We start from the raw sequence: 13,411 nt of genomic DNA, 5'->3' as shown, positions 1-13,411 counted from the left end.
CCTCATGTCATTTTTATAATGTTCAATCATGAACAATGCCTCAAATCACTCCATTGTCAGTTGGTGAAAGCTCTCTAGCTACTTATATACTTAACATGAAGTTCCTGTCTCAAAGCACTAATTCTGAACTATAAAAATAATCCCCTCATCATTATAATGTATGTGCACATGGTTGATAACTAACAGAAATAGTGAAATTTGAGAAAATGAGGTGAAAGTGATGTGGGAGGGGATCATGTGAGAGACAATTACTTTACTTATGAGTACTCAGTCACACAGAGTACAGTCACGAGTATAAAAATTACAGTATATATACATGGGACTGTAGTTAGCTACTGGAGCTAACAGCTAAAGACAAGAACTGCCAGTAGTTGGATATTATACTTTACAGCTAATTTACTAACTACATAGTGTCTGTACTGTAAAAGAATAAACATATAGTGAGATCTGTGGATTTCTTAGTGACGGCCACTAAAATTTGTAGTGATGCATATGTTAACTATATATCTTGCCACACATTTTGCTACATAGCTATTAATTTTGCTCCTGTATATATGTAGCGCATGCATGGGCAGTATAGTAGTGGTTGGTATGTATACATGTATTGTAGTTGTCAAAGCGGTTTGTGATTATTCCAGTTTGTTTGACCACATATGTACAGCCGCCAGGGCCCACTTCAAATGAGGATTTAGTTTTCCACCCCCTCCCCACATCATGTTGGAGCACCCACATTATGTGAACTTGAAAACATACCGTTTCCTGTATGTCAGTGCATGTATTCTGCCTGGGTCATTCAAGCTGATACCGATACTACAAACAACACTCAACAATATAGCACTGGTTTGTTTTGTCTTAAAGGTCGATCTGGGTGAAAATCATTATAATAATATTATGCAGAAACAACTAGATGAACTGTCTTCCTTTTTTGAGTGGAAATTCTATCTAAGCCTACCATCAGGCATTTATGTAGAAAATCAAAGCAAGCAATATGTGGCATTTTGAAGTAGTCATAGCCAACTATTTATTTTTACAAGGTTATAGGTTCATCTGCAATGTATATGTGCATGCACACTTTGATTAAAAATACTAGTATAAATAGAACATGCAAGTCATTATCCCAGGACAATAAAATGGACAAGTTAAGTGACCTACTTCAAGAGTTATAGCTAGTATCTGTTTGATTGCCTGCTACACTGACCTTCTTCGCAAGTCCCTAGTGGGATAGTGACTAATAAAATGTTTAGCTAGTGACGCCTATTGACTTAAGCGCCCCATCGGAACTCATTAACATGTGCACACGTGCGCGAAGTTACCGTGACAACCTATAGCTATCATGGACACGAATCCATACCCTCTGAGCGACAGAAACTGCATGAGGTAACTAAGTGTCATTTAAAATAAATAGTGCTGCAATTGCCAGTGGAAGGGGGCGTGGCTATTATACTATTATTATTATCGTGCATAGGCATCATAGTCGTCTAATCGACATGTATGCATGTATACAGCTTCAATCAGTGGTCACGTCATGAGCCAATCATGTTCACAAAGACTGATCACTGGTCTAAGCAACGTGCAAAGGTGAGGAATACAATAGTGACAAACAATGATCATAAAAGCAATTTACAGGCTTACCAGCTAACACGCCCGCCAATTGGACCAGGAGTGCTATTTCACACACCAGAAGGTATGGCTAGTTATCACTAGTATTTGATAATTGTTTGCTATTTAGAAGTAAAATCAGCAAGATATCTGGGATTTCCTGACTGTATTGGAGTGACTAGAGTTGGCACGTTGGCTCCTGTTGGTGAAAAAGATTTCAACCAATACCTGTGTGGAGAGCTTCACTCTGGACTGGTCAGACCATATGCACCTAGTGACTCACGTGGGTACAGAAAGCGGCTAAAGGAGCCATCAGAGTATTATAAAAGAGCAAAACTGGGATTTATCTACTGGTGTAGAGATCCTGTCATGGTCACATATGGTGAGTATTGAGTAGCTGCATGTGAAATAAAATAATGTCATTTGGTTGAACAGGGAGGAAGAAAACGTTTGGAGCATACAAGACAGTGTTTGGTATAGGAGATGCTCCTCGCAAGTAGCAGTAGCAAGAACTATAGTTAACTAATGTACATGATACTCTATAACTAGTTCAGTTTTTCACACAGATGATGCCATGGCCAGCTGTATGTATGTATACTGTACTGACACTTCATTTGCATCATAGACTCTATGTAGACATATAGCTATTGTTGGCTTGCAGTTGTTTGGTTTATTGGGAATTACTTATAGCTTATTATGAATGTTTCTCATTGAAGGAGGTGCATTCTGCCATTTAACGCTGTATTTGTCCCTGTATTTATTTGTGGCTAATTAATATGTAGTGACTGTTCACATAATTTTGTTTGGCTATTGTGTTTGCAAGTGTTTGGGTGTGTACTCATGAAATAGTGTTGAGAAAGAATGGATTATGCAGATTACTAAGATAGTTAAGTGCGGACATCAAACAAATCAGTTATTTAGACATTGTGGGTGTGCCACCTTCCAGCAAGTTTTCCATTCCTATATTAATTTTTGTTCTATATGCAATCATATAGATTCAAATCTAATTATGTAATGTAGATTGTTTGCTATGCTTATTTTTTTTAAATGTGCACAAGGCTGGTGTAGATGTGCTTGTGTCTGCCTATCAAATGCATGCTGCACAGGAGCGGTTCTAGAATTTCTGAAAGGAGATTTGAGGGCATCAGCCATCATCATACAGTATTTAGGTTACAGTAAACCAGTACACTCCATTAATACACACTTATACAGTACTTGCCATTTTGAAACCAAGATGGTAAGTAAATAATAAAAAAACAAGGGTCCCAAATATTCCTTTGGGGGACTCTAGATAGGACCAGCAAGGCAGTAGATAATGACTGGTTAACATGAAGATGCTGGCTAAACCATTTCCACAATTTGCCTTGGATACTAAAGTAAAGCTTGTTAAGTAACGAATTCTGTCAAAATTAATGCTTTCTACGTAAATCACATCAACTTGCTTGTCAGAGTTGTCATAAACATAGTACAATGTTGGAGGGTTGATCTGCCTATGTGAGTGCACCAAATTACACTAAAGAAATAGACTTAGAAACAAAGTTGATTATTCTACTATATAATATACACAAGTTTTGCAAGGACGTTTGGTGTATTGCATAAGAGTGATATGGGCCTGTATAGTTGTTCACTAAGTTCTTTTCTCCACATTTAAACACAGGAATGATAATATGGGCTATCTATTCAGATGGTATTTTGCAAAGCACTTTGTAAACAGTTGATGGCGAGGATTGGATTGTAATAGAACATAATTTTTAACTATTCTTGGCACTATTCCATCAATTCCCACTGCTTTTGAGGCATCTATGTAGACTGGCAAGATGTTGTATAGACATCATACTGAGTGAAATCCAGTTCTGTAAGAGGACTTAGCACATTTGAGGTAAGGTTGTCAACATCAATTGGGTCAGTATATAAGAACTTCGAGTAATATTGAATATGAGAATTTGTTTAAAAAGTTTGTATTCTGTGCATCACTACTCCCACACTGGGTGTTAAAATACATCAATTCTGGTATGGATCTTGTCTTAGTGGTGTTGCAAATGTACTGATATAACATAATAGTTTTGTGTTTACAGAATTCACTTATCGGTTTCTTTTCAAAGCTAACTCTAGCTGCAATGATTTCTGAAGTCTGTCTTCGACATCATGTAAATGCTGTAACTTATCCAAGTTAAACTGCGATTTAGGTTTCCTTCTCAGTCTTCTCAAACATTTAATTAGATATCTTATATCATTGTTAAACCATACTGGTTGACTGTTATTATGCGTTACTGTTTTGGTTTTAGGAACAAATAGTTCAATGGCATCCATAATGGTGCATGTGCTCTTAATTGCAACCCATGAAGGTAAGTTTTGAATAAATATGAGCACACCCCAATGTAGTCTCCTTTGGCAAAGTTATATGTATGCTGCAAGCCTGCTTTAAAATTACTTTCCCTTGTCAGTGAAAAGATAGACGCTTCAAACTTGATGGTGCAATGGTAACTTTGTATTGGTTATGATTTTGAAGTGTCAACTGAAAGGAAATGTACTAGATGTTCAGCATTAGTTAGTACCAGGTCTAGAATATTTCTCTGTCCTGTGTTGGTTGATCAATTAACTGATTCAGATTCAAGTCAAAACATGTTCACAAAACTGGCTGGATGCAGTAGTACCTCCTGATAATGTTTCCCAGTTGATGTCTGGGAGGTATGATTTTGATTTGAAATAAATTTAATAGTTTTGTGTTTTTGATGAAAAATCAAATCTGCTGTCATGGGTGATATGACGGTTTTCCCAAACCCAGTCACAATTATAATCTGGCCTTGAAGTATTTACAGGGTGCGTGCGGCTCCAGGGGGATTTCTGAACTGGTCAGGAAGATTGAGTTACCCTAATAGAGTAGTCATCCTAATACAACAGTCAAGTATTTACTAACATACAATAGTATGCCAAAAGGGATTCATGGAGGGGGCATGCTTCCCTAGGAAAAATTAGAAGTTAGATCCTCTGATGTAGATATTTCAGCAGTTTATCGCACATGCTAGTGTGCTCTCACACAACAGTACAGATGTGGTCTTTCTTTCAATTATATTGCAATGTAGCTAAGCCCTTGAATCACAATTGCAAGATATTTGGATTGGGAACCAGTCATAAAAATTCCTGGAGCTGATCATAATTTATCATTACCACATTATTATACAGAAAATTGTTGTTCTTTGCTTGCAACAGCTACAAGTTGATTGCACACTGCTGCATACTTTACTAGGGATATGGCAATTATGCCAGCAGAATTTTGGAAAAATAATAATAGGTGTGTGAGAGGATGCTGGCATTTTAAGGTGACTACATATGTGACTGGGCCTGCAAAAACAGGGCACGTGGGCACAAAGTACACTTCATCACATAACAGATGATCATGTATCACAATATCAGATATCTGCATTCTGTAATTGTATTTTAAGCCAATTAAGTATTTAATAACTGCTTAAAATTGCATGGCCATAGCATATTGGAAAATAAAATTTTGAAAAAGTAGTCAAACTTCATGTGCACATGCCCTATTTCACAGGTCCAGTCACATAAATTATGTTGGAAAAGATCAAGATACTCTAATAGGACAGTCACGTTAATTATGCTACTCTAATAAAACAGTCAGACAGAATGGTAAGTTACAAACATTCTCTAATATAGCAACCAACTAAAATGAAGAAGCCTTTTGAAGCGAAACATTAGTCTAAATGGTCTAAAACTGACATTATTGGCTAAAAATGGTGGCATAGTTTTGGAAATAATGGGGATTTCTCAAAAGCGTAATACCCTTTTTGAACACTGCTCAAAAGCATAATACTCAACTTGACAATAACCTAATGCCTATATACTTTACTTAATTTTATGTACTAGAGATGCAACAACATATTGATATATTACGTATCGCATCGTTTTAAGACAATATTACGTATCGCATCGTTTTAAGTCAATATCACTGTATCGATACAAAGTCAAACTGTATCGATATATTGCGTATCACAATATATCGTGGCTTGTTAACATGGCTTACAATCAAACTATGGTTAAACTGAATAGTATGTGATGCTTCTCAAAGAAAAAATATCTCACTTATTTCCCTTTAAAAATGACATAGACCATTGTTTAGACTCTACTTTGTATTGTGCAATATGTTGCTGTATCATGACACACCAGAGGCAATATTATATTGATACATCTACACAATGCATTGTTGCAACTCTATTATGTACATAACATTGGATTTAATATGCATGAAATCTTAAAATACTATAATAATATTTTTTTATGAAAATAATCTATTGAACAAACAATTACTTACAGTGCAATTGTTCACTAAATGTTGGACTGAATAACAAATTCACTACTTGTTTGGTTCAAGTTAAGTAGCAAGATTTTCTGGTGCAACACCCAATGTATCAAATAAAAATGAAAAGAATTGTCTCTAACACAAAAGTTCCAAGGGAAGAGTGATTGTAGACATTATGATGAAGTATAGAATGCAGATACTCATTGGCCAGAAACGGCACATTTTACCCGTGAGTTTGTTACTGTGGTGCGAAATAATGGCCATGGGCTGCTTCCTTTGGCTTCTACTTTATAACCTTGTGACTGTAGTCAGGGAGGATGGCTGGCAGGCAGGAAGCAGACAGTATAGATAACTCAACTAATAGAAAAGCTTTGTAGCTATTAGTGTTTTGGATTACACTGAAGGGCACTTTTGGGCTTGATTTTACCTAACAAATACTGCCCAAGCCCCACAAAGGTACATGTATTGTGAAGCTGCATGGTGTTTTAAGTCAATGTATTTTGTGGCCCCAGGAATGTGTAAACTCTACTACTGTAACCATACGATTTGATATACAATGATACATCAATTAGCATATAAACAAGGCTATTAGTTATCTACGATACAACTGCATTAAATAATATAAATGCTACACAAATATAACAAATATAAGTCAGTTCACCAACAAACAGTGTATCACTACAAATATATTCACCTTTTCTCCATTGACCAAATGATAACATTGCACTAGTACCAGCAAAAAACCCTGATAGAACAGAAAATAGGCACAAATGTGAAGTGCAATCCACCAGACATCCAGGTTCACGATCTTTATAGCATGCACTGACAACTATGTATAACACAAGCATCACTACAACAGTTATACTAATGCTTCCATGTACAACAACTGAACTCCTTGTTATACTGTTAATGTCACTAGGACAGTCATATAGCGTTCCTGTTATAATCATATGATTATAAGTGTATTTATAAACACTTTGAAATGCTTACCTGCTACAATCAAATATACATTCATCATCAACCATAATAATTATAATGATTGAAAAAGCTACAATAAGAAAATACCAACCATATAAGTACACAACTCCATGACAATTGCTGTGTAGCGCTTTGATACCCATGATGGTCATGCTCTGACCATCCACCTGGTTGTGATAAGTGGGCACAAGTTGTTGTTTAGTGTTAATTACATGCAGCTGCACTCACTGTCCTTTCATAGCCATAGTACAATATTACAGCATACAGCAAACAATACATACACCTTCGGCTCGGAAATACATGAATAAACTCTTAAGTATGGCTAATAAATTAGATGGTTAGAAGTCTCCCTGTTCAACTACAACAAGTCACCCTGTAAAGAGTTCAGCTACAAATAAGTCATCCTGTAGATAACTCAGCTTCAACAAGTCATCTTGTAGTAGTAGTTCAGCTACATTATAACTCATTATAAGTCACCCTGTAGGGAGTTTAGTTACAAACAAGTTACCCTGCAGAGAGTTCAAACACACCAACTTGCAGTACAGAGTTCATGTGATAATTTTATATGGTATTAATGCATAATTATAGAATTCCATCAGCAAAACTTCAGTTCTTGATCTCTTAAAGAAGCTCCAAAGCTGGCCATAAGTTGGCTTTGGAGTATACAAATACAAAAAGAAGTGATACCTAAACCAAAATTAAAACAGCCAAGCTGTAAAAAAAGGTGTGGCCCCCAAAAAGCTAAAGTGAAAAAAGATGTGAAATCCAAGATGGCGGCCAAGAAATAGCTGTGATAGTAGATTAATGGCAAATTTTTAATAACGACAATTCAGGTGAATATTGTGCAGAGTCCTAGTAAAACTTGGAGGCAACACAAATTCACCTGAATTGTTGTTGTTGTTGTTACTTTTTTTACCATTAACCTACCATCACAGCCATTTCTTGGCCGCCACCTTGGATTTCAAATCAGTTTTCACCATAGCCTTTCTGAGGGCCACACACTTTTTTTACTGCTTGGCTGTTTTGGATTAGATTTCATTTCTTTTTGTATTTGTATACCCCAAAGCCGGCCTATGGCCAGCTTTGGGACTTTTTAAACCTATGTTTTTTTTCTTTACTACAGGAAGAAGAAAAGATGAAGTAGATGTACTTTAAATATTTTATCAGTAAATGTACAAATTATATATATAATACATATGTGACCGGATTTGCGAAAAGGGGCCTTCCACACACATCCAATTTGCCAACTTTGACAATTGATAACTTCAGATTGGAAAGAGCTATTGCCTTGAAATTTGGGCAGTGGTGATTTCTTTGTAGCTGAACTCTTTACATGATGGTTTCTTTGTAGCTGAACTCTCTACAAGGTAATTTCTTCTAGCTGATCTCTCTACAGGGAGATTTGTTTGTAGCTGAACTATCTACAAGATAACTTCTTCTAGCTGATCTCTCTACAGGGTGATTTGTTCGTAGGTTAATTCTGTACAGGTGATTTGTTTGCAGCTGAGCTCTTTACAAAATGGTTTCTTTGTAGCTGAACTCTCTACAAAGTAACTTCTTCTAACTGATCTTTCTACAGGGTGATTTGTTTGTAGCTGAACTATCTACAAGGTAATTTCTTCTAGCTGATCTCTCTACAGGGTGATTTGTTTGTAGCTGAATTCTGTACAGGTGATTTGTTTGTAGCTGAGCTCTTTACAGAATAGTTTCTTTGTAGCAAGGTAAATTTTCTAGCTGATGTCTCTACAAGGTGGCTAGTTTGTAGCTGAACTCTCTACATGGTGGTTTCTTTGTAACTGAACTTTCTACAAGGTGACTTCTTCTAGCTGATCTTTCAGTAGGGTGATTTGTTTGTAGCTTCACTCTCTACAAGGTAACGTCTTCTAGCTGATCTCTCTACAGGGAGATTTGTTTGTAGCTGAACTCTCTACAGGTCATTTGTTTGAAGCTGAACTTTCTAAATGATGGTTTCTTTGTAGCAGAACTCTCTACAAGTTAACTTCTTCTAGCTGATCTCTCTACAGGGTGATTTGTTCGTAGCTGAATTCTGTACAGGTGATTTGTTTGCAGCTGAGCTCTTTACAAAATGGTTTCTTTGTAGCTGAATTCTCTACAAGGTAACTTCTTCTAACTGATCTTTCTACAGGGCAATTTGTTTGTGGCAGCATTTTATACAGGGTGATTTCTTTGCAGTTGAACTCTCTACATGGTGGTTTCTTTGTAGCTGAACTCTCTACAAGGTAACTTCTTCTAGCTGATCTCCCTACAGGGTGATTTGTTTGTAGCTGAATTCTGTACAGGTGATTTGTTTGTAGCTGAGCTCTTTACAAAATGGTTTCTTTGTAGCTGAACTCTCTAAAAGGTAACTTCTTCTAACTGATCTTTCTACAGGGCAATTTGTTTGTGGCTGAATTTTCTACAGGGTGATTTCTTTGCAGCTGAACTCTCTACTTGGTGGTTTCTTTGTAGCTGAACTATGTACAAGGTAATTTCTTCTAGCTGATCTCTCTACAGGGTGATTTGTTTGTAGCTGAATTCTGTACAGGTGATTTGTTTGCAGCTGAGCTCTAAACAGAATGGTTTTTTTGTAGCTGAACTCTCTACAAGGCAACGTTTCTAGCTGATGTCTCTACAAGGTGACTAGTTTGTAGCTGAACTCTCTACATGGTGGTTTCTTTGTAACTGAACTTTCTACAAGGTGACTTCTTCTAGCTGATCTTTCTACAGGGTGACTTGCTTGTAGCTGAACTATCTACAAGATAACTTCTTCTAGCTGATCTCTCTACAAGGTGATTTGTTTGTAGCTGAATTCTGTATAGGTGATTTGTTTACAGCTGAGCTCTTTAAATAATGGTTTCTTTGTAGCTGAACTCTCTCAAGGTAACTTCTTCCAGCTGATGTCTTTACAGGGTCACTAGTTTGTAGCTGAATTCTCTACATGGTGGTTTCTTTGTAACTGAACTCTCTACAAGGTAACTTTTTCTAGCTCATCTTTCTACAGGGTGATTTATTTGTATAGCTGAATTCTGTACAGGTAATTTGTTTGCAGCTGAGCTCTTTAAAGAATGGTGTCTTTGTAGCTGAACTCTCTACAAGGTAACTTCTTCTAGCTGATGTCTCTACAAGGTCACTAGTTTGTAGCTAAGCTCTCTACATGGTGGTTTCTTTGTAACTGAACTCTCTACAAGGTGACCTCTTCTAGCTGATCTTTCTACAGGGTGATTTGTTTCAAGCTGAACTCTCTACAAGGTAACTTCTTCTAGCTGATCTCTCTACAGGGGAATTCTCTACATGATGGTTTCTTTGTAGCTGAACTCTCTACAAGGTAACTTCTTCTAGCTAATCTCTCTACAGGGAGATTTGTTTGTAGCTGAACTCTCTACATGATGGTTTCTTTGTAGCTGAACTCTCTACAAGGTAACTTCTTCTATTGATCTCTCCACAGGGCGATTTGTTTGTAGCTGAACTCTCTACACGGTGGTTTCTTTGTAGCTGAACTCTACAAGGTGATTTTTTCTAGCTGAACTATCTCTTTCCATAGTTGCATGAACTCCCTACAAGGTAACTTCTTCTAGCTGATCTCTCTACAGGGTGACTTGTGTGTAGCTGATCTCTATACAGGTTTCTTATTTCTAGCTGATCTCTTGAATTCTCTTCAGGGTGACTGCTCTATTGGGATGACTGCTCTATTAGAGTATCTCGATCTCGCACTTGCTGCACCAAGTTGGATTTCGTGTTATAACTCCGTGGCTTTAAGTCTGATTCTTCTATACCATTGATGAGCCTTTCTAAGATGATTACTCCATCTGTACAACGATTTTCAAAGCATTACCCTAAGCGTTTTATCTGGTAGGCGTGGCAAGCAGTGGTTTTTTATTAGCTAATCTCGATTGCGTAATTGTTACACACTGTTGGTTTTTTCGTTGTATCTTCCTGTTTTTCAGCTCGATTTCTTTCAAACCACAAAAGGTTTGAGGATCAATAGTTAACCTATTCACCCACCGATGTTCAGCTTCTTCCCATACGCGGTTTACCCTGTAGGCGTGACAACATATTGGTGTTATTTTTCGTGAATAATCGCTCATAACTCTTTGCCTGTTTATCGTATTCCAGCCAACGTTGGTACCTAGATGCGCCTTTATATCCCCCTGCTGTGTGCCAAATTTCAAGGCAATCGGATATGGCGTTCGAGTTTTATAGCAGTTTTTGTAAGTGTGCGACAAGAAAAAGAAAAATAAGAAAAAAAAAACGAAGAAACTGAGCCAATTTTTGAAGTCGCATATCTCGGGAACGCGAGAAGCAATTTCGCTAAAATTTGGAATGTGGAGTGCTGTAGTTGGAGGGTATGTCCACAGCAAAAATCGTCTTGTTTCATCAAGGAAGCACAGAGCTACGGAGGTGCAAAAATTGCGTTTTCTTTTTTTCTTCCTGTCAATATACTCACGGGTGTTACGCACCGGCTTCTTGGGCCGCACGACGCACTACCGTGTGTCTTGATACTGAATAAACATGCTTCGTCACGTGTTCCATTGTTGCAAGTAAAGATTACAGTCATTTATAAACAGTCTCACCATAACTTTAACTATCATCATTTTGTGCCTGCTGTATGCTATGACATAACTTACTGCAAGGGGCCTAAATAGATGCTGTATTCAAAGTCACTTACTTAAAAGAAATGTCTGACTCCTACACTGTAGCTATTACACACAAAGCTATGGATTCTGCTAAATATTTTGACATGATGATTTAAAACTAAAACTTTTCTCTAAAACTATACACTTACCTGCAAAACATACAGCACAAAAGCCATGTTAGCAATATGTTTGGGAACTATTACAGAAACTGTATTAATATACAGTTTCTGTAAAGATTAGTTCCAGTGGAGTACCTCAGTGCTCTGTACTGCCCTTACCTGTGCCAGAGCACTCTCAAGTGATTTGTTCAGTAGTCAATAATTCTAGCCAGTACTGGGGTAGTGGTAAGGGCAGTCCATCAGTCTGAAGAAAAGAAATCATTGCTCTGGCACAGGTAAAATTTGATCTAGGTCATGTCTCAGTTGTAATAAAGTTCAGTTTCACAGGGTCATTCTTCTGTCACATGTTATTGTGCTTCGTTTCTTCTATGTTCTCTGTCAGCAACTGCACACTGGTCCATTTCCTAATGTAAGTATAGTAGTACAATACAACAATAATGGACAAAACAGTATGCATAAAGTTAATGCACTTTAACTATTTTGTACTATTCAACATATGCTACATAATTATTATTTTTATTGCATACAGGTGAAGTTGTACTATGCTATCAGCAACAAAAAAATTGTTTGTGTGGTGCTCAATTCAGTCAGGTAATATAAAAGATCAATGTGTTGCTTAACTGCTCTTAAACCATTGCAGGCAATGAGCAAGAGATACTTACAGTTTATAGCTGAACAAGCCGACACATGTAGCTAGCTACTTTCACTGTCACGGGACAGCAGCATGCAGCCACCTTCGCGAGTCCGCGATAATAGAAAGATTGAACTAACTTAACGATTTTAATTGTGCAAAATTTATTATGGAGTGAGAGGAAGTTTGCTGGAATGGTTTGAATCATTTCTACACAACAGAACACAGCAAGTAGTAATAGAAGGCCGTTATTCCATATCTTGTGACATAACATCTGGTGTCCCCCAAGGCTCAGTTCTTGGACCTGCCCTTTTCCTAATATATATCAACGACATAACTACAAACATACATAGCGAGTTGCGACTGTTTGCAGATGACATTTTAATTTATAGGCCTATACACTCACCAAGTAATCAGAAGATTCTGCAGGATGACTTAACTACTCTTATAAAATGGGCAAATGAATGGCAGATGGACTTTAATGTATCTAAATGCAACATCTTACAAGTTACCACACACCATACCACCAAAACATTTACATATCTAATGAATGGAGTGCCCTTGAAATCAGTAGAAAAGATTAAATATCTTGGAGTTTACTTGAACAATAAACTTTCATGGCACGATCACATTGACTACATATGCAACAAAGCAAATCAATTACTTGGTTTCCTAAAGCGAAATTTACATTCCTGTCATAAACACTTCAAAGAATATGCCTACAAACAATTTCTGCTACCATCTATCGAATATTGTTGTGCCATCTGGGACCCACACCACCAAAATGACATTTCTAAACTTGAAATGATTCAACATCGAGCTGCTCGTTTCGTCTTAAATAAACCTTGGAACAGACACCACAGTGACAGTATCACAGACATGTTAAATTAACTAAATTGGCCATCTTTACAAGAACGCAGAAAGCAAGCATGCCTCATCCTATTGTACAAGATAGTTAATCATTTATTATTGGTCCCAAATCGCTGTCTGCCATCATTAAATCAAACTGCTACCAGAGCCCATCATGATCAGAAATTTAATCGTATACAATCTTCAGTAAACACGTATCTCTATTCATTCCTACCCAGAACTATTCCCCATTGGAACGATCTATGTATCCCAAATCTATCTACCT

General features: G+C 37.1%; 1 protein-coding gene and 1 long non-coding RNA gene across 2 annotated transcripts; both read left to right on the top strand.

Moving 5' to 3' along the window:
- Positions 1–1,536: 1,536 nt before the first annotated feature.
- LOC136239181 (uncharacterized) lies at positions 1,537–2,142 on the top strand. Its single transcript, XM_066029912.1, has 3 exons — positions 1,537–1,684; positions 1,730–1,981; positions 2,035–2,142. Exons 1-3 carry the CDS (start codon positions 1,537–1,539, stop codon positions 2,097–2,099), a joined length of 465 nt encoding a protein of 154 aa, XP_065885984.1. The 3' UTR covers positions 2,100–2,142.
- A 9,673-nt stretch (positions 2,143–11,815) lies between these two features.
- On the top strand, positions 11,816–12,429 carry LOC136238255 (uncharacterized). The gene is made up of 4 exons (XR_010692866.1): positions 11,816–11,920; positions 11,973–12,054; positions 12,175–12,236; positions 12,286–12,429. It is a non-coding gene; the product is annotated as an uncharacterized lncRNA (long non-coding RNA).
- Positions 12,430–13,411: the final 982 nt, after the last annotated feature.

This window comes from Dysidea avara, chromosome 11, assembly GCF_963678975.1.
Source record: "Dysidea avara chromosome 11, odDysAvar1.4, whole genome shotgun sequence".
NCBI classification, from domain to species: domain Eukaryota; kingdom Metazoa; phylum Porifera; class Demospongiae; order Dictyoceratida; family Dysideidae; genus Dysidea; species Dysidea avara.
This window is presented reverse-complemented; position numbering and strand designations above follow the sequence as displayed.

What these genes read in the sequence shown, in the direction of transcription:
- LOC136239181 (XM_066029912.1), top strand. Translation starts at nt 1,537, where the DNA reads ATGTTCACAAAGACTGATCACTGGTCTAAGCAACGTGCAAAGGTGAGG. An exon ending in GCTATTTCACACACCAGAAG is followed by an intron (nt 1,685 to 1,729) that starts GTATGGCTAGTT and finishes TTTGCTATTTAG; the next exon opens with AAGTAAAATCAGCAAGATAT. An exon ending in TCCTGTCATGGTCACATATG is followed by an intron (nt 1,982 to 2,034) that starts GTGAGTATTGAG and finishes TTGGTTGAACAG; the next exon opens with GGAGGAAGAAAACGTTTGGA.